The 20,666-nt window shown below is 47.8% G+C and overlaps 1 protein-coding gene across 8 annotated transcripts in view; it reads right to left on the reverse strand.

The window, feature by feature from the left end:
- The window catches only part of BTBD9 (BTB domain containing 9), a 400,982-nt gene that overhangs the window by 18,756 nt on the left and 361,560 nt on the right, over positions 1–20,666 (reverse strand). For all 8 annotated transcript variants that reach the window (XR_015554128.1, XR_015554129.1, XR_015554125.1 and 5 more), the window contains one exon: positions 1,704–1,782. Coding sequence is in view for 3 of the 8 variants with exons in the window: in XM_087438547.1 (XP_087294673.1) it covers positions 1,704–1,782 (79 nt within the window). In the remaining 5 variants the exon portion in view is untranslated. The remainder of the gene's footprint in view (positions 1–1,703; positions 1,783–20,666) is intronic.

Consider the following 20,666-nt stretch of genomic DNA (forward strand, 5'->3'; position numbering starts at 1 on the left):
CCTGTCACAGGGTTTTCATTTGCCATTTAACGTTGCACTCCCCCGGCACGGGGACACTCCTCAGGCCGGGCAGACCCTCCCAGGAGCCTGGGCCCTCTCCTGTGACTCACACCAGACCCCAGCCCTCCCTGCACGCACGCCGGGCCCCAATGGGAGTGGAGTGGGGCGGTGGTCGTGGGGTAGGCTGAGGGGGGAGGCTGGGCGGGTCCAGGCACAGGAGTCAGGGAGCAGGCAGCTGAGAACCCATCCTGGGGAGGCAGGAAGGGGCAGAGGCAGGCCTGTGCAAGCTGAGGCTCCAGGCCCCTGTGCATGCTCCACTGCCCATGGGGCTTCCCTGATAACAAAAAATTCAAAGGTAAAATCACTAAGAATTGTAAGATGGTGCTGGAGAGCATTAAACCCCAAGCACAGAGTCCCCTTCCTGTGCGGAGCCCCACGCAAATGCCCTGGTCACGTGCCCAGAAGCTGGTCCTGTACAGATCTGAGAAAGATTATGTTAAGGAGAAACTGCAGAACTGTTACTCTTTCTATGCCTTTCGTTCACCTCTTGAGTTTCCTATGATTCCTGTCTTTCACCAGCGGTCGTCAGAGGTGCGCACCAAACACACGTGACAAGATAAGAGCAAGAGCGTGATGAGCAGACTCAGTCGACAACGTGGCCATCTGCTAGACACCAACCCCTCACCAGGAGTGCTCACTCAACACCCACTTGAAGAACAGAAAAGGTAAGTAATTAACTTGTGGATTATTTTAATCTAAAAATTGAAACAAATGCTCTTCTCACCTTCCATGGTGTAAGTAAATCCTGAGGAGCCTCTGTGAGCCTGCTGTGCATCCATGCTGCTGAGGGGACCACGGTCCAGGCAGGCCTGGCTCAGTCCTGGCTTACCCTTGCTGTCCTGGTGCAGTTATTAATAGTGCCCTCCCTCATGCCTAAGTGTCCTGGTTTCTCTACTCACTGTGGGCATTGTCTTCTCTTTTTTGATCCAGAGGAACCCAGAGCATTTCTCCGGAGCCATTTCCATTCCAGAGAACAAAGCATAGCAATACTTGAGGCCCAGGCACCTCACGTGACTGCCGCCCTGACCGTGGGTACCAAAAATGGGGGAATATAACCCTCCCACTCTTCCCTTGTTAAATCCAAAGGCGAAGGGATATCTACAAACAGCATGGTCCCCTGGAATGACTGCCTGCCCCTGGGATCCAGGGCCCAGGTGCCAGGGGAGGAACAGTCCTGGAAAGAAGAGGCTCACCCATAAACATTTATGTGCAGCCCAGCACAGGACTGAGTAGACAGACAGAGAAAACCAGCAACTGTGTGCCACGGCCACCCCCGGGGGGCTGGGGTTCCTTAAGTGCCACGCTCAGAGGGCTAAGAGACCTCTGAAATAGCTGTTGTCTGGGAAGGCGAGGACTCTGAGGACAGGGCGCTTGACCTCTCAAGGTCTCTGTGGTGGCCGATTCTGCAGAGGCTGGTAGGAGTAAGCAAAGCCATAGGAGTTGGCTTTCATTTGCTAGTGAAGAGACATCCAGAAACGATAATGATATCCCCACTGTGCAAGAGCAGGACTTTCTTCTGTACCAAGCTGTCTGAACAACAGGCCATTAGCGGGTAGAACAAACAGTTCCACTTAACTCGGGATGCGGTATTTACCTGAACATCATGACATATCACGGGCTCTTTCATGAAGGGAGACTCTTACCTCATTTGCTGTGTTGTGTGTTCCAACGATGCGGATGAAGGAGGCAGGCTGTCTTTCAAAAGTTACTGACTGCCAGGACCTGTGAAAGAAAGCACAACCATTTGCCTGGTTGGACGGTACGGTCATCCCCGCCCAAAGTGTGGGACAATGGGACTGAGAGGGAGGGCCTCCTCTCCTCGGTGCTATAGGAGGGATGGGGTCAGGACAGGGCCCACCTAATGTGTGCCTGAGGGAGGCAGCAAGTACACAGTGTTCCCACTGAGAGCCTACAGTCTCGTCCAAGAAGGTGCTCCTACCCTTCTGTGACGTGCCTTGGGATTCTTACAAAGCTCTCCAGAAACCAGCACCAAGTGCAGAGCGAGTTTACACTGTGACAAGAATGTGGCCAAACAGAAAAGAGACCAAGGTTGGTGGGAGTTCATAAAATACATTTCGTCCTCTGAAATGGGGCCATGACAGGCCCACCTTGAGGACTGTTGGCTGAATGGGGGCACGTCCTTGTGGGTGCAGTGACTTCACTGGAGGGCTCTCGGGGGAGGAGAGTTTGGAATCAGGGCAGGAGTGCATGCTGGGCGGGGCGGGACAAGGCGAGGGCTGCGGAGTCCCAGCACTGCAATCGGAGAAGCCAGAGGAGCGGGGCACTCACTGCGGTGTGACACCACCACCACCCCCCCCCCCCCCCCCCGCCCCAGCCCCCAGGAAAGTGAAGGCACCTGGGGAGGAAGAGGCACTTCCTCCACAGGCCTCGGCCCCTTCCTTTCCTGCTTCCAAATGCATCTCCCCACATGGTTCATTCTCAGGACCGCCCAGTCTGGGGGGGGGGTCAAAAGCAGCCCCAATATTGTAAAGGCAATTCCTCATCAATCAGCAGGGGCTGGGCCAGCTCCTTTAAAGCCCAGCGGAGCAGGTCCTAAACAAACCCTGAGAGGAGGAGCTCCGCGCTTGGTTAATGCTCACAGCTCATCAGAATGCACCGGAGGAGAGCGCGGCACCCATGACTGTAAACTCCAGTAATATTTTCTATAATAAATGTGAGGAGTTCACAGTTGCTGCCATCCCTCCTCCGCTCGCACAGTGGAAACGCCAGCTGCCGAGAAGCTGTTTCCCGTAATTGTCTAATTACCAAGTAACGCTACCAAAGAAAATGTATGTATTTGTGGTTTGTTTTTCTCCCTTTGGTTTCAGGTGTTCCATCTTCTCTCTCACTATGAGCCTCCCACTGAGACTGATTCACTGCTGCCTGGACACCAGGCCCCTTGAGGTCATTAAAAAGTCGTTACCATCCTGGGTGCAAAGTCTGTGCCTCTGAAAGCAGTTTTCTGGAAACAGCATAAGAAAAATCACTCTCTTTGTGAACATGCTGTCACTCATACGTGAAAGTGATGCCATCTGACCAGCCCCGGAGCTGGCACTCTCGGCCCATTTTCTTGGTGGGCGACTGTTTTGCACCCAGACCCACATGGTTCTCCTGGGGAGTCTGGGGGGTGGGATGCAGCCCATGGGCTGGGGCAGGCCTGCGAGGGAGGCCCTGTGGGGCTTCAGCACTGGGCCTGGGCTCCCACGGGCCTAGCTGTCACTCCTGAGCTAAGCCGTGTAACTACCGACAGACTGGCATCCTTCCTCCGGCAGGGCAGGGGAAGCGAGGGGTCCACACTGCAAGGGGCATCAGAATCCCATCCCCACTCTAAAGGCAGCTACAGCACATACCAAAGCTGGTCCACCGTCTGCTTCTCAGACCACCCTTCCAGGAAAGGGAAACAGAACTAGGACAAGTGACAACAGCCAGTGACACCTATTAGGCTCAAGTCAGTTTCACAAAAGGGACTGGGGTGGGAGGGGGTGGGAGTGGAGCAGGAGGTAAAGGTTTTGTTCTTCTTAGCTTTCTAGCCCTATGCCTATCAAAAAAATCTTCAAGTGCTTCTGGACATAAAGGTAAAACTTGTTATCTGTGAGCTCACGGTCCTCAATAACATACTCACTGCTCTGAGAGTGTAGGCAGGCCCAGAATCACGCCTCCTGGGCCCAACCCCTCCTCCCTCCACAATGAAGTTACAGAGGCCCGAGGCAGTGCAGGAGGTGAGGTCTGGCTATGAGTGGCCCCAGGCAGAGCCGGGCCTGAACCCGGGTGTCCCTTCTCTCACTTGCTGCTCCTCTCGCCATCTCCCCCTCCGCTCTTCTCTCCCTACACTGGGCTCCCACGATGGGCTCAGGGCTCTGGCACCGCTGCCCCCTACTTCTGCTTGGGGAAGCAGGGTTGACAGGACAGCAGCCTGAGCAGGAGAGAGCATTTGTGGAGTAATAAGGTCAGAAGGCCTCAATTTAATACCAATCCTCCATGACATTGCATGAATATCTAATCACATTAGAGTTCATTTTCACCAACACAGCCTGCGAGTTAAATAGATGATTTCATTTTCAGCAAAACTGGATACCAACCCCAAGACCAAAGTGTCAGTAGGAAGGGAAGTTGGTCAGCATGAGGTCATGAGCAGATATCTCTCCCTCCCCAAATATCAGATTCCATTTCCCCTCAACTTCTTCAGAACAACTTTAAATGCTGCTTGATGGGGAAATAAGGTGGCACTGGAACGGTCATTGTCACGTCAGAGGCACATTTGCAAGTGCTGTGCGACCTCGAAGGAGGCTGCCTCAGCTGAGATTTCACAGGGCCAGGAAACAGCCACCATCACTTAGTCTACACAACAGCTCGACTGCCATTTTTATTGAGCTTTATTGAGAGCTGTATAAATACTCCTGCTGGCCAAGAAACCTGAATCTCTTCTTTAGTAGGCAACACTCCCAGGAAGACGACAGAGCCTCAGGGCATGGCACCCACTTAGGTCAAAGCCAGGACTGGGTCTGGGAGGAGGTGTCTGCACAGGAGCAACGGGTGTCAAAAAATACATGTGGTCTTTGCTTGGAGAGCTTACCCCTCAAAAACAGAAAAACCCACACAGGACTGAAGTCCCAACCCTGCACTCACTGGCTCCCCAGCGGAGAAATCCCTCCCCTGTCCTGGGCTGTAGTTTCCTCATTTGTCCAACGCTGAGAGAAATAATACCACTCCCCTGGCTACAGAAACGCATCTGGAATGAGGTTCCAATTACGTGAAACTGTAAATACGTATCTATACACACATGCATTCAGAGAGAGATGTCTGTTAGAATGTTTGCCAAAATGTTGATCAAGATCTTACCTTTGGATGGGAGAATTTCAAGAAACATTTATTTATTGTATTTTTGTACCTTTCTACACTGTTTGAATTTAATAGAATGTACAAGTAAGCATTAAAAAAAAGGACTTGTCCTGCCTACTGCCCAAGGTTTTTAATACAGATCACATGACAGGAAGCAAAATGCCAGCACTGTAGTATTATGCAAAATACTCCCAGTAGAGAGGATCACTGGGGTGACAGTCAAGTCCGCAGGTTCTGATCCCGGCCTTTCGTGGGCTGGAGGTAGTGTGCCACAGTGGCTGACAGCATGGGCTCTGGAGCCAGGCTGCCTGTTTCAATCTCAGTTTTGCACTTTTACCAGTGCTGTGACCTTAGGCAAGCTGCTTAACCTCTCTGGGCTTCAGTCTCCTCATCTGTAAAATGAGGATAATAAAAATGTCTAAACTGTTTTGCTGAAGATTAAATACATTAACAAATGTAAAACATCTAGAACAGAGCTGGAATATAGCAGGCGCTAAAAAAAGTAGCTGATACTGTTATTACTACTATAATTACCATTCAGCCAAATGAGCCTGGACAAGACCCACTGCTTCCCTGGGCCTCAGGTTTGACAGTGTATGATTTAATGACTACTGCAGAGGTTCCCAGAGCACCCAAGGCCCTCCCGTCAGCGCCCATTTCTTGGAGGCAGACAAGGTGGCTGGGCTTTGGAGGAAATGAATGTCTTTGTTGAATACACTCTGGAGCTTGGCACCTGCTGAGTGTCATGGGGGATCCAAGCAAGACGTAGTGCTTGCTCTTAGACGTTTATAACCTCTCTGGGGAGATCAGCTATCCTTCCACAAACTAATTAGAGAACAATGCAAACAGCACAGTGGTCCCAACTCAGAAACTGGTGGTGTTCCAAAACTTCCCTTGTAATTGGTTGTTTGAAGCTTGGAGGCAATTTTTCCCGCAGAAATAAAGCTATAAATTTTGATTGGGTTCCCAGGCCCACCCATAAAACTCAATTTAACCCATAATGAGGCTAAAATACTGTGTATATATAAAGCTAAAAAAAGGAAGAAAAAAACGATGTTGTTGCCACAGTATTTATTAAACAAGCTTAAAACAATCTCTTTAAAGCTGGTGCTTGAGGAATGAGGATTAAATACTGTAATGCACATAAACATGGGGATGTAGGTAGAATATGGCAGGCAGTCTGTTGATAAGGAGAGTGAGAAAGTGGGCCACGACCTATCCTCCTAAAAGCCTCCCATCTGCAGACCCCTGTGTGGTTCACAAAGTGCTTCACCACCATGATCTGTTCACCTGGTTCCCAACACAATCTGTAGGCAGGGAAGCAGCTAGTGGGAACCCCATTTCAGAGGTGAGGACATTGAGGCAGGAAGAGAAGACAAGAGATTTGCCAACATCCCAGAGCCGCCAGGTGTAGAGTCAACAACAGAAGGCAGATTTAATGACTGTTGGTTTGTGTTCTTTCCAAAAGTGGCACAAGGAGGAAATTTCCAATAACTGAGAGGCTGGGGCACTGACTATTCACTGTCACCTGGGTCCCTGATATTACTGACACCTCACTTATGCACTAGTGTCACAACTCTGGGCTGGAGATCACACACGAGTGGATCACAAGCTGACCTCAGGCAAATGACAGTCCCTGGAAGCCTCCGTTTCCTGTGTGAAATGGGGGTGATAACAGTACATACTTACTGTTTAGGGTTGTGAGGACCCCGTGAGCAAACAGAAAGTGCTCAGCACGTGGTAAAAGCACAGTAACTGTGGCCTACGACTCTCACATCTTTACACGCACACACGCGGAAACCAGAGGAGAGCAGAGGCTCGACAGCTGCTCCTCTCTCCACAGAGACCAGTACGGAGAGACCTAAAATGCCTAAGGTGGTACTAAAGAGCAGGTTACAGGACGACAGATACAGTGTGGCACTACACACAAACTGTACACGGGGTACTCGTGATAACATACATGCTTGTAAAGTATTTTTTAAACATCCTAGAAAGAGATACACTGAATGACAGTGCTTGTCTCTGAGGGGCGGGGGAAGGATGGGATTGCTGGTGGAGAACAAAGGAGACTTCAACATTAACTGGAATGTTTCATTTCTTTGATTAAAATAAAAAAGACTTGAAGTGTATGTGAAAATTATTAACTACAGTCAATTCTGGGGATGAGTATGTGAGTGAATGTTATATTACTTTTTATTCTTTTCTCTATTTTAAACTGTTCTTGAAATAAATAAAAAGAAAGACGGAGAAGAAAGGGATGACAACCATGTCTGTGTTTATGTGAGAAAGAATTTGCTGGAGGTGGAATTAACTGAACTGCAAATAGAAAGATCAGGGAGAAAGGGGGAGTCAGTCCCTCAGTGGGGGTGGGTTTGCCAGGGGGTGCACTGGCTTCGGACAGCTGCGTCTCTGCGGGAAGCAAGGCGAGGACAGGAGACCGGCTGGGTGGGGGACGAGTGTGCACAGTCGCCATCTGTAAGGGCAGGGTTTGTGTGAGTGGCTCCGGGTGATGAGAACAACGCGCGGGCCCCAAGGGCAACAGGAGAAAGGAAGGCAGCAGGGCTCAGCCAAGAATGGCTTTCCATCCTGACCCTCGTCCTGCCTTCTCTGGGAATTATGTGGATCTTACGCCAAGGGTACCCGGTCTTTTCAGCTCTGGGAAATTCCGTGACTCTGATGCCTACACTATAAAGATAATGCAAATGTCAGAATTTTTCTGTAGCAGACCTGGTGAACACTGGGGGGGTGGAGACAAGAAAGTATTTGGCCAGGGCCAGACTGACAGTTAAACACGGCAAACTGAACACTCGGTTAATCTTTGCTCCCTCCACTAAAAGGGCAAGAAGGACATTTAATAAATGTTTCATATCAAATATGTGTTATAATACACACACACACACACAAACACAAAACACGGAAAAGAAGAGGACATGTTACCATCTCTCTGTGTCAAAAAGCAGATTCGCCCTGCAGAACCCGAGAAGGGCTCATGTCCTTGAGTCGCCAGCCACCTCTGCAGATGGGGGTGTGCAGGGGGCTGAAGCAAAGCACTGGCTGAAAGCAGGTGAAAGGAGCAGGAGGACTCCCAATTGCCCTCGCCTTCTCCCTGCACAGTGGAGATGAGCCCCCTCCACCTTGGCAGGAGACAGGGATTTGACTCTGGAGACCTTGAACAGAGACGGTCTGGATTCCAGGGGCGCCAGGCACACAGAGAGTGGGATCCTGTGGGGGCTGAGAGTGAGGGATTACATGGAAGTGAATATCCCAGACGGTGAGACTTCCAGGCCCCTTCCATCCGTCTGTCGGCTTTCAGGGCACTGTGATCCAGGCTTAACCCCCAGGCAGGAGACTGGAAGATCCCTCTGGAGACTCTGACCAGCCCAAAAGGAAAGACCTAGAGATAGTGATCTACCTTCCTTCTCTCTGTGCCTCCATTCTTCCTTCCATAAATGTTTATCAAGTTCTTACCATGGAGGAGGCCTTGTTTTAGAGTCTGCCCTGAAGAAGCTTACATTCTAGTGGGAGAGAGACAAATCTATCAGAGTTAAAGAAGGGCTATGGAGAAAAATAAAGCAGTGTGAGTAACTGGGAGGGGGACATTGCTTTAGATAACATTTTAAGGAAGTTCTCTCTGACAAAGTGACAACTGAGCTAAAACCTACATGAAGGGAGGAAACGGCCATGCAGATCTGGAAGAAGTTCCAGTGAGAATGAACAGCAGGCAGCCAGTGTGCTGGATCTGAATGAGTGGGCAGGGGTCTCCCAATGAAATACGTAATCCCCATCTGATGACCTTCAATTGAAGCCCACAAAACCATCCACACACAAAAAGCTTCCAGACAGTTTTCTCAACGCCTAATGTTTAAAGGTGAACAGCCTGTCAAGGATCACCAAAGACTCTAACATGAAAGATAGAGACCAAAAGCAAATAGAAAAGAAAAATAACTCAGAGGACATAGATATAATTCAGCAAGCAGAATAAAACTTCAGGGAAAAACCTGTATTACCGTCAGAAAGATAAAAGAAAGTATTATTACGTGCTTGAAATAAGAATTAAATGATATGAAAAGGAATATTCAGAGAACAAGAAAACGCTACTGTAAATTAAAACTATGAGTTGAAATAAATAATTGAACAAAATAGTTAGAAGCTTAAGTTGAGGCAATATCCCAGAATGTCAAACAAAATGACAAAGATAGAAAATAGAAGAAAAAGGATAAGAGAGAGAGGATCAAACTAAGAGGTCCACTATCCAATTAGTATATGTTCCAGAAAAAAAGAGCAGAAAAGATATGAAAATTGTCAAAGTACACAAAAAATTTTTCCAGATATGAGTGACATAAGTTTCCAAGTTAAAGAGGCCACTACAATAAACAAGAAAACACTCACATCAAAGCATATTATTGAGAAACTTGAGAAGATCTAAATGCTTCTGAGGGAATCATTCTGGCGATTCGCACCAGAATCACGTGTGATTTTTCAAAAGCAACACTGGGAGTTAGAAGATAATGGAGGGCCGGCTCCGTGGCTTAGCGGTTAAGTGCGCGCGCTCTGATGCTGGCGGCCCGGGTTCGGATCCTGGGCAAGCCCCAAGGCGCCACTTCTCCGTCCAACGCGAGGCCGAGTCCCACGTGCAGCAACTAGAAGGATGTGAACCTATGACATACAACTATCTACTGGGGCTTTGGGGGGAAAAATGAATAAATAAAATCTTTAAAAAAAAAAAGAAGATAATGGAGCCCCTGGTTCCACATGCTGAGGGAAAAATTAGTTCCCAGCCAGAAGACTATTCCCAGCCAAACTAACAGTCACACATCAGGATAGAATAAAGACATTTTCATTCAGGCATAAATTTCAAAAAATTAACCTCCAGTGCATTCACAAGAAACTACCAGAAAGTGTGCTCCACCAAAACAAAGAATTAAACTAAGGCTAAGAAAGTTATGGGATCCAGAAAAGAGAGGATCTGACATGGAACGGAGGTGAGGCAAATTCCTAGGATGATGGGAAGGGAGACTCCAGAGGAGAGCTGTGCAATAGACCCAGAGAGCAACCAGCCCAGACAGAGGGGCAAAGCAGGGGTTCCAAGGGGGTGTCTCAAGAGGAGGAAAAAAAGCCTGATTTACCAAATGTGTCAGACCAGGTTGAAGGACTTTGTGTCTGTTGCTCTGACAACAGTTAGGAGAAAGAATTAGTGATAAGTATATAGAAAATTAATGAATGAGATTTTATTTATAGAGAGAAAACTAAGTAATTCAGAATGAAAAAACAGAACAGAAAAAAACGAATGAAAACAGAAAAAAACGAATGAAAAAAAGGTGATCATAGCATTATACACGGCTCAGTTCTGAACTATAGTTACACAGTCAAGCATTATACACGGCTCAGTTCTGAACTATAGTTACACAGTCAAGCATTATACATGGCTTAGCTCTGAACTATAGTTACATAGTCACGCTAATGGCAACAATAAATGATATAAAGAAAAACGGTGATCTAACTAGAGAGGGAGGATGGGGAGAGGAGGAGCATAAGTCTCCCTGCAAGGGGGAAGGGTAACAAAGCCAAATCCTTAAACTAGTAAGACAACGGATAATTCTTTTTTTTTTTTTTTTTAATAATTTTATTTATTTATTTTTTCCCCCAAAGCCCCAGTAGATAGTTGTATGTCATAGCTGCACATCCTTCTAGTTGTTGTATGTGGGACGCAGCCTCAGCATGGCCGGAGCAGCAGTGTGTTGGTGTGCGCCCGGGATCCGAACCTGGGCCGCCAGCAGCGGAGCGCGCGCACTTAACCGCTAAGCCACGGGGCCGGCCCGACAACGGATAATTCTTGTAATAAAATTAAGAACTAGAATAAGCATATAGTTTAGAAACATGAAGGTACAGACTAAAAGAAGGTCTAAAAGAAATGAACATGCTTGCCTCAAAACCTAAGTGTGATCACATGCTATGCTGGACAAGTGAGGGACACAGGCACTCGCACACATTGCTGGAGGACGTGTGAACTGACACACCCCCACCAGCAACGCTGTAATGTACGCACCCCTCGGGCCAGCAGTTCCTCTTACATCACTTAGCTGATGAGCTGCTCGGAGCTGGGAACCCAAAAGGAGGGAGGACTTCGTGCAGCATTGTTCGAACAGAAAGAGAAGAGAAACCACTGAAAAGCACTTCACTAGGGAGTGGTTAAGTAAATTACGGTATATCTCTATCCCTACGACGAAAGAGCACGCAGCTGGAGAGAGGGAAGGGGAGAGGGAGGGAGCGAGGGAGGGAGGGAGAAATTCTGGAGATCTCCAACGTATAGAAAAATTTGTATTAAAAAAAGGGGACAATTTGTTTATGCATAAACTATCTTCTCTGGAGGAAGAGGTGGGGGGAGACATTTCACTGTCTATGGTTGAAAATTTTAAACCATATTAAATGTATTTTCTTCGGATGTATTATCTTTTTAAAATATTAACTTTTTTTTAAAGCAAACAAGGGAAGCAGCTGCCTCCAGGGAAAGGGACACGGGGTAGGGAGGGGCCGGGCAGGCAGGGCACTGCTGCCTTTTGTTATAAGCCTTGTGCTTCTACTGAGCTTTTAAAACTATGTACATGTACAATTCAATAAAATTTTTAAAATTCCAAAGTTCAAAAAAAAAAAAGCAGAGCCAAGAAAGGGAGCAAAGCCTGTGGTGACGAGGAATGGAAAGGCTACGTGGGGAACAGATTTATTTACAACCTTTGGGAGCAGGGCTGGAAGGCAAACGTGAACCTTCAGAAAAGATTCTCGAAATGGGTGGAAATAAGAAAGGCTGTCCCCTATCAACTGAACTTGTGCCGTGACGGCGGCACCCTCTCCGAGCTGTGTAGCACTGAAACATGACAGTTTTAAAGGCCTTGAGTGAGCCTCCAGACTGGCCTGAAGAGCCCTCTGACAGTTCTTTATGCGAGTGCCTCTCGAGCTGACCCCACAGCTGCCTGCCGTCCTTCTGAGCGTGCTGTTCTTGCTGTCTGCCTCGTCCGATGGACAAAGGACCACACTCATCTCTTTAATCATATCTAAAGATGTGCTATGCAGTGGGCACGTGAGCGAGAGCACATCTTCCACAACACTGGGCAAAGTGGGAATTCTTGAGTTGTCACAGCCCTTAAACTGGGCCCTGCATCTCTTTCCCACTGGGTTGGAGCCTGACACATCCTGGAAGCCCCTCATTTGCACCAGAGGCAGAGCAGAGAGGGTTGCTCTGCAGCAAAGAGGCAGAGTCAGCCCAGATCCTGTTCAGCTCCTTCTGAAGGCTCCCTGCTGCCCAGATCTCTGAGGCCAGTCTCAAGTGAGGCTTCGGTGTAGGTCTCACTGTCTAACCTGGCACCCTGGGAGTAAGGTCCATCGTCCTGCATGATGCTTAACTGGATTTTATAGCTGTCCCACTGCCCTGACTTACAGGGAATTCTGGGCTCGCTTCATTCACCTTGTCTATCCATTCAACAACTATTTATTGAGAGCCCTCTACTTGCCAGGCTTAGGAAAAACAGTGCCAAGTTTGTCTAACCTGACTGCAGACCTGAGGGGGCAGGAAAACAGGCAGTTAGGAGCCACAGGTATTAGTGATCATTTAGTCACACGCTGATCAGCCAAATGCTAACTTAGAACAAAGGTCGCACACGGGAGGCTCATAGACATATTTTGCTGGTTTACTGAGTATTTTTAAAAATTTGAGCCAGCCGCCACTTAAAGATTGGGAGATTTCACGTAAAAATATAAATTTCTGGTTTCTCTTGACAACCAGAAGATCTGGTATCCTAGGGTCCTCTTTCACCCACTCTTAGGTGGTCTCCATCACTCCTTGGTCTGCCCTGGCCTGCTTTGCTCACTCACATCACCCACCTGGCCAAGGAGGTGGCCAGGTTTCTATCCTAGCCTTAGAGAAAGCTCAGGCAGTGTTCAAATGGAGCGAATTAAGTTTCTAACAATTGCACAGGAATTGAATCCCACCACCTCAAAATTCTCTGGGATCTAGCATCAGAACTGATATACAGATTATGTTTCAGTAAAAAAAAAAAAAATCTGTCTTCTTACACTGTTCTCCTCTTGGCCTTGAGACAGGTACAATTGAGGTTCGTGGTAGGGCATTAACAGCTGACAGTCTTCAGTTGCTGCTGCCTGCCTTCCCCTTGACTGTGGTTAGTAGAAGGTTATTCTCTGGCCCTTCTAAACATTCCAACACCCAGGCCACACCCCAGAGCAATTAAAACTCAGAATCTCTGGGGGAGGCCCTGCATGAGTCTTTTTTAAACTCCTCAGGTGCTTTCGAGGTACAGCCAAGGTAGAGCCCTTCCTCTGGCTGGGGATGGTTGGTGGCGAGCAGCTTGCTGGGACAGACACATGTCATCTTCTGTCCTAATTACAGTCCAGATGAGCCTTCCCCACGTTCCTCCTGCCCCTGGGATTTCTGGACCTAGGTGGGCATTTTACACTTTCTGGCTGAGGGGAACTGCAGGCCTCTCTCTAGTGAACACACTTGCATTTACTGCTGGCCTTAGGTTTCATCTTCCCTGCTCATAGCATAATTTTCCCTTTTAGAGAGGTTTCCTCTCAAAGAGAAGGTCAGAACCCTCCCTCCAGCTCCTCATACGAGTTGAGCTGAGAGCTTCTAACCCTGGGTAGCTACGGAGACGTATGTGTCCCGGGGACAGTCGTGTAGTGTCTGAGTGAGTCTGTGGGGGAGACGGGGCAGAGAGGGGCTGTTGTAACCTACATCTCACTCGGCGCCCCATCCCCACGCCCCGCTCCCACTCTCTGTCATACAACGCGCCTTGATTCCCCTACGGGGATGGAGTAATTGATGATTAGCATTCCAAAGCTTGGCTTACATCCTGCTAGCCCGTCATATTTAATTACATTTTAACTATATTCGTCTTCGATAACAGCACGAACATAATTTAGATAATTTTCTCTCTCCCTCTTATTCTCTGACTCTGTCTGGCTCACTTAGAGCTCCTTGCAACAAAAATCGCTTTCTCGACTCAAACACATAAACAGACTCTGAGGCCAAGTGCTTTTCTCTCTCTCTCTTGCAGCAGCTGTGCTAGAAACGCAATGGTTTCGAGTATCATGCAGAAAAGAAGAAAATTCATGTTTCTTCCTGCCTCTGTATTCATATTTGTACACAACTGCTGGTGGCAGTTGGTGTGTTGTGTGTGTGTGTGTGTGTGTGTGCATGCGCGCGCACGCGTGCATGTTAGCATCTGGGCAAGAGCTTTTGTGTGGTGTAGAAACAGGGGAGGCCTAGTCAATCAAATTAGTGTCTATAAAGCACCCTCTTGGTCTGGCATTTCTTTCTTACAAGGTTTAATGGTTTCCCCCGCAAATTTAAACTCGGTTGAAACAGTTCTAAGTGTCTGGTAAGTCTTCTGAGGAGATGTTTTCTTTCTAATAGGGTTTCTGTCACACTTGGAACTTATAATTAATGACCTTTACCCTTGCCTATTATCTGCCTCCTCTAAGAGACCATCAGGTATGAGAGAGAAACCTGGGGCTCTTCCAAGGGAGAGTGTGTCTTAAGCCTACTGCTACACAGTGTCAGGAGTCCCGACAGACCCTCCCAAACACCAGTTGGGGAGCACGCCATCTGAGTTCCTGGGGCTAATAACTCTCCTCCCCTTCCTCCCTCAGGGCAAAAGGCTTTCTTCAGCAGCCTTTGTCCATTCGTTTTTCTGGTAAAGCTGGCCAACAGAGCTGAGCTGATTAGGCACAAAGATTTCATATTCCAAAGTTCATTCCTTTAAGAAGATTTTTAAACAAATAAAGGAATAAGAAATGGCCAGTAGCTATTTCTGAACCCAAGACGATCTTGCTCAGAGTTTAGAGATTTAGAGCCTGAAAGAACTTCAACAAACCAATTCAAGAGATACAGTGCAGAGATGGAAGGTCCTCACCCCCCAATTCTCCAGGTTCTGTCCATTTCCTTAGAGTCCTTGAAGGCTCCAATAAATATGGATTTTTGTATAAAAAATTCACTTTGGTTCAACCTTATCTGATATTGAAGGATTATCCATTAGCCAATTATCACTTATCCATCTTCTGCAGACAAAATTCTTTGCTCATATGGTTCTAGGTCCACATCAGAGACAAAAATCTTTTTTTCCCCTCTGAATAAATACCACCAAGTAGTCCCTGGACTGGCAAGGGACAGGCTGGATGTGGTTGAACACAGGTGTGTCTGTATAGTTAACAAATAAAGGGACTCTTGCTGCTGCTTGTTTGGGAGGCCAAAATTCCTAGCTGTCCCTGGAGATAAAACACTGGGACCAGACTTCAGGAACCAGGCAGCGTAGTGTAGACCAACATTTTGCCATCGCTGTGTTGAGTTCACCAACTGATGCTTCTGATGTGACTGGGCCCACTACTGGCTGATGTGCAGGAAGGAAATCAGCAACTTGCCACTTCTGGCAGCTGAGTAGTAACTCTTGGCCCACTGGAGAAATTAGAAAGCACTCAACGTGGGGACCAGGAGAGGCTGTGGAGTCCTGTCCTTGGCGATGTTAAAGGGGAACGCAGATATGGCCCTCCCTTGGAGGAGAGGAGAGCGGAAGAGCCTCGACAAGACCCTTTCAGAGCAAGAGCTCTCCATCTATGGCACAGGCTCTGGGCTGGTCATTCACCTCTCTCAGGGATGGCAGCTGGGGAGAATGATCCGGACCCAGCACTGGGTATGTCCACGCTGAAGGGCCAATCTGGGGCTGTGGTTTCATAAGTTGTGAGGCTCCTATCTGGAACAGACTAGGCTACTTTAGGCCAGGCCCGTGTGTGTGGCGGGGTGGGAGCTTGAGAAGGGGTGAGGGAGACTCACCTCTCCTCCCTCATGGCCCTGCACACCCCAAATACCTTAATTTGCTTCATGTTGTTCATTAGGAATGTTCCCACTTTTGTTTCTCAGTGTCTAGCCCAGGCACTTGGGAATTTTGCTAAAATTTGCCTGAAATGTAGCAACCACCTGGGTCTACGTCTCCACTGAATGGCAATGGAAGACCTGGCAGCTCGGCCACACTTTCTGCCAGCAGGGAGCTCTGGAGGCTGGTGGGGGAGAGGGCAGAGTCAGTTTGCTGTTCCCCAGAGGATTCTCTGTCCCCAGCAAGCACAATGCTCAACAGAATTATTGATTTAATGACGTGAGTGGCTCCTTTCAGCCTGTGAGGAGAGCAGGCTCGCTCTGAAGGGGCTACTGTCTCCAAGGAGAGTGCCACCTCCAAGGAGAATGCCGCCTCCTCCCTGGCTCCATGTGGCTGTCCAATGCCACCTCCATTTCTCCTCCAGAAGCACACTCCCTCCGAGATGCACGCTGGAAATGTGAGGGCTAGGCATGGGCAGGAGCCAATTTTCAAATGTTAAGAATTTGGCAATTTCATTTCCTAGTGTTTTAAATACCAAAAAGATTCAGAATACAATGAAGACTAAATGCCCCCTGAATTTCAGGTTAAAAAAAAAAAGGCTGCTTTTATGGAAATTCATGCCAACAGCCTGTGTAGAACAAAACCTGGCCCTGACCTCAGAAACTCACTTCAGCTAAGCAAGCCAGTGGCCCTCCAGAAGGACCGCCAGACATTCTCCGAATCAAACCTGACCCATTTCATACCTAAAAATTACACTAAGCCCCTGCGGGTATTCCAGATCTGATGACACGCCAAATTCGTTCAGCACTGAACACCAGAGAGATATTCAGTAAGGAAACTTAAAAATAGACTCTCCCTCCTCAGCCATTAAGGGCCTGATATTTGCAGTTGAACAGATAAGAAATTGGGGGCACTGGGAGAGCTTTAAAAATCTCCAGAGTACAAAAAAATGTTTCTCTATGATGAAAACTATTGCTCTTCTGTGCAGAAGCGCCCAAGATTAGCCTAGAGCCATTGAACGCACTGGAATCTCTGAATATGAGTTCTGTAATGAAAAGGTGACAAGTGTTCACGGCAGGCCCCATGGAGGCCCTTTCCGGAATTTGCATAAACTGCCACATTCAACACAATTAAAACAAGACAGTGAATGACCTGCAAGCCGATGTAAGGCAGTGTGGTGCGGGTAACAACTTTCTTCTGGGACATTTGCTGTCAATAAACAAGTTGAACTTAAATCATTTCTCCCTCTTTTCAAACACTTTCTTGATTACAAAAATCACCACCACCCCCTCAAGTTGGTGTCAATGCCTTCCTGGGTCCAGTCTTTGTTGTCCTAGACCTCTCAAGACTTATAAGAGGTGCGTGTTCTCCTGCAGGACCCTCGCTCTCCATGGGTTGGTTCCAAGTCACTCTGACCCTTTCCCTGGACGCTTTCTGTACACTGGCCTACACGCAGGCGAGAAGGAACCTCCCCTGTGACCTTGCTCTGCCCATCGTAGCGCCTTCAGCCAGGCGGCCACAGTGCAGGAGGGAGAGAGGCAGCCGCTGGCTCCCTGTGAACTCACAGAGCGTCATGGACAACGAAACAGGACAGGAGACAACCAGGGCATGTGTTAAGTACATAAATTAAATAATTCAGATAATTTATGACACAAAACTCAGATGCCAAGACAGGTAGGCGGATTTGGCTGGGCAAGGAAAGAGGCTGGAGGTACAGCAGGCCAGAGGGTATCAGCAGAGCAGTTTAATTAGCCACTGGAGCAGCATCAGGGAGAAGGAGGCTGCAGAGCAGGCATCTCACTCTTTGTGACGATCCCTGATTCCCCTCAGAGAGTCCCTCCCCGTATTTTGTGAACCTAGGCTTCGTGTGTGTGACTGTGTGTCTGTGTGTGTGTTTGCATGCCCAAGATTTGATGCAGCGTATTTCTTAACACCTGCTTTGGATTTTGTTCATGCCCCCAAGGCTAAAACATCTAACAATGACTTCTTTACTATTTCATAGTAAACAAGCAGCCATGAGACACACACAAAAATATGGCTTCTTTTCAGGTTGTGTTTCAATCTACCCCTAGTTATTCACGGTGCTAGTCCTCTGCCCTGAGGGTTCTGCAGAGTTGAAGGCAGATGCCAAGATGTCAAATTGCATTCAACAAGGTTAAAAGTTATCCTTGGCACATGGAAATCTCCTGCAATAAAATACTGTAAGACTGTTGCTGAAGCTAAATCAGCTTATTTTTCCATATTATTTCTTGGGGAGGAAGGTTGCTGGGTGAAGGGGATGGCTGAGAAAACTGACCAGTAACTCTTTCTGATTCCACTGTCAGCCTTTAACATCAGATAGATCAGCTATTAATCTCAGAAAGCCAGCAGTGAATGTGTGCCATAAATTTGTCATCATTTTATGAATAAGCTCTCGGTCATGAGGGCTTACTGTCTGGCAATTCACCTTTTCCATGATATTTTCTATCACTTGTATTTTGGAGCGCCTTAGAAAGAACATTATTTGTGTTCCTGGAGATTGGAACATAAAAAACCCTCAGAGTGATGGAGATGTACAGGCAGGCTTCATGTCTGCCCCTGGGTTCACTAAGCAAACAGTTTACTGACGCTCGAGTGAACACCACTGGGGGACAGGAATCGCTCCTCCGGGTCCAGGAGAGCACTCATCCCTCTACAGCTGCTAATGAAGGCCCTGTTTGTGCTAGATGACGTTGCATATGCCCATTGGCTTTCTGTCAAAGGCTGTCAAATAGAGCTGTTGGTAATCACAGCTGGCAAGGGGTTTAGTCAATATTTTTGAAAAGTTCAACCAAGTTTGTGAAAGCACAAAGTACATTTTCCTAAAGTTGCTAGATGACTTACTCATCTCTCCCCTTTGTTATGGCTCTGCTCCCGTCAGGATCACACTGGTGTCCTGCTGGGCAGTCCTGAGGGCTGTGGAGTGTGAGATGGGTTAGCAACGGATGAAATTTCAGCTGTTTTGTCATTCAGCTTTTTTTTTTTTCCATCAAGTCAGCAGAACTCTAGATCTGAAACTTTACTATTAAGCCTTTAACCTAGAAATTAACAACAACAAAAAAACCCTAACACCACTGCCACTGGGATAACAATTCCATCCCTTGCCTAAATACTGCCCCAGGGAGCAGGCCCCTCCATATCAACTTTAAGACTTTGGGGAGGATTTCTGTATTTTCACCCTTCACTCTTTGTGAAGGACCACTGCTCCATTCTATAACTAAAGATGACAAATGTCCTTTTGGAACCATTTCTTCTGGATGTGATAAAACATCATGAAAGGGAACCACACTAAATTAAGAATGCAACTGTGACACTGTACAGTTTGTTGACTCAGAGCATGTGACTAGGCGATGGCTGTACCTTTGGGATACCTATTTTTGTTTTCATAATTTTCATTTCCTTATCTTCAGTTTTATAACCTTTCTGGGAAAGATCATGACCTTGGGTCAAAATGCCTTGGTTAGCAGGTGGATTTTGGTCTAGGCTCTGTAGAACACTTCTGGGAGTCCTGGTCGAGGCCCCCTTATGTAGGAGGAGTCTAGTTAGATGCACTAGTATGCATTCTACAGAAATGTAGCATTTGGGAAACACAGGTTTACCCCGAAGATCTAGATGTTAGGACTCCCAAGTCTTGGTCCCTGGATAAGTGGATTTTCTGCATGTATAGTAGCAGGTTTGTGTCCCATACTCCTAAACTCTATTATGCCCCCCAGTACAGGAGTGCTTAGCAGCTGGTGACAGCACCTGAAGAATCTGCTGTGGCCGTTAAATTCTCGCTGGTCCTTGTAACAGAACCAATATATGATAACCTGTGCTGTAGCCATCACTAACGCCTTCACAGTCAGTGAAGAACACAGCGACCACATTCTAGAGGGAATACTGGCGATGCTCTAGTCCAGGGCTTCCCACAGGTGGGGAGATGTGCATCCATAAGTGATCCTGATGCACTGTTCCAGGGGGTCTTGTACTTGAGCTCATCAGCATCGCCTGGATGGGGTGTTAAACACAAACTGCCAGCCCCCATCCCCAGAGTTTCTGATTCAGTAGTTCCCGGGTGGAGCCTGAGAATTTGCATTTCTCACACGTTCCCAGGTGATGCTGAAGGCTTGGGAACCACACTCTGAGACTCGCTGTTCTATTCTATAACAAAGAGGACAAGCTTATGCTCCACTAAGGTAGAAGGCACAGGTGGGAAAAATCATGGGAGATTTTAGAATAAGGGAATCAGGAAGACTTAGGAAGATAATTTTAGTGGCAGTGGGGGTGAGGGACTGAGATGGAGGTGATGCTGTGGGCTGGAAGATTCCAAGTCTAGCTTTCAAAAGTACTCCAGAGGTGATCAGGTAGAGAGGTTTGCTGGCCAAGGATTACCACTACGGGAGAGGGGCCATGCTGGAGCAGGAAGTCTACAGCCAGGAGTCACAGTATCTGGGCTTTGGCCCAGGTTCTGCTACTCACTAGCTGCATGGCCGTGGGTAAATCACTTGATCTCTGGAGTCTTTGCCATCACACCTGGAAAATATCTATCCTGCAGGTAGTTATGAAAAGTCAAACGAGGCAGAGGCTGGGCGAGCACTCTGTACACTGTCATTATAAATGGTATCCCTCTGCTGCCACACCACCTGTGTCCTTGAGTGATTTCCGGCCTGCTGCAAGAACCCACCTGACCCTCCCTTACCTGCGGACTCCACCCAGGCGCTGGTTCAATCTTATCCTCAGTAAGGGGGAACATAGGAAGTTGCTCAGCACTTAGGTGAGCCCTGTCTGGATCCTGCTCTTGCGTACTTGGGTCCTAGGAACTGGCTCTCACCTCAATCCTGGTCATTCAACAAGCATGTCGTACCCCTGGTTCCAGCAATTATTCCATAC

This window comes from Ceratotherium simum, chromosome 13 (assembly GCF_057802395.1).
Source record: "Ceratotherium simum simum isolate JZ-2026a chromosome 13, ASM5780239v1, whole genome shotgun sequence".
NCBI lineage: Eukaryota > Metazoa > Chordata > Mammalia > Perissodactyla > Rhinocerotidae > Ceratotherium > Ceratotherium simum.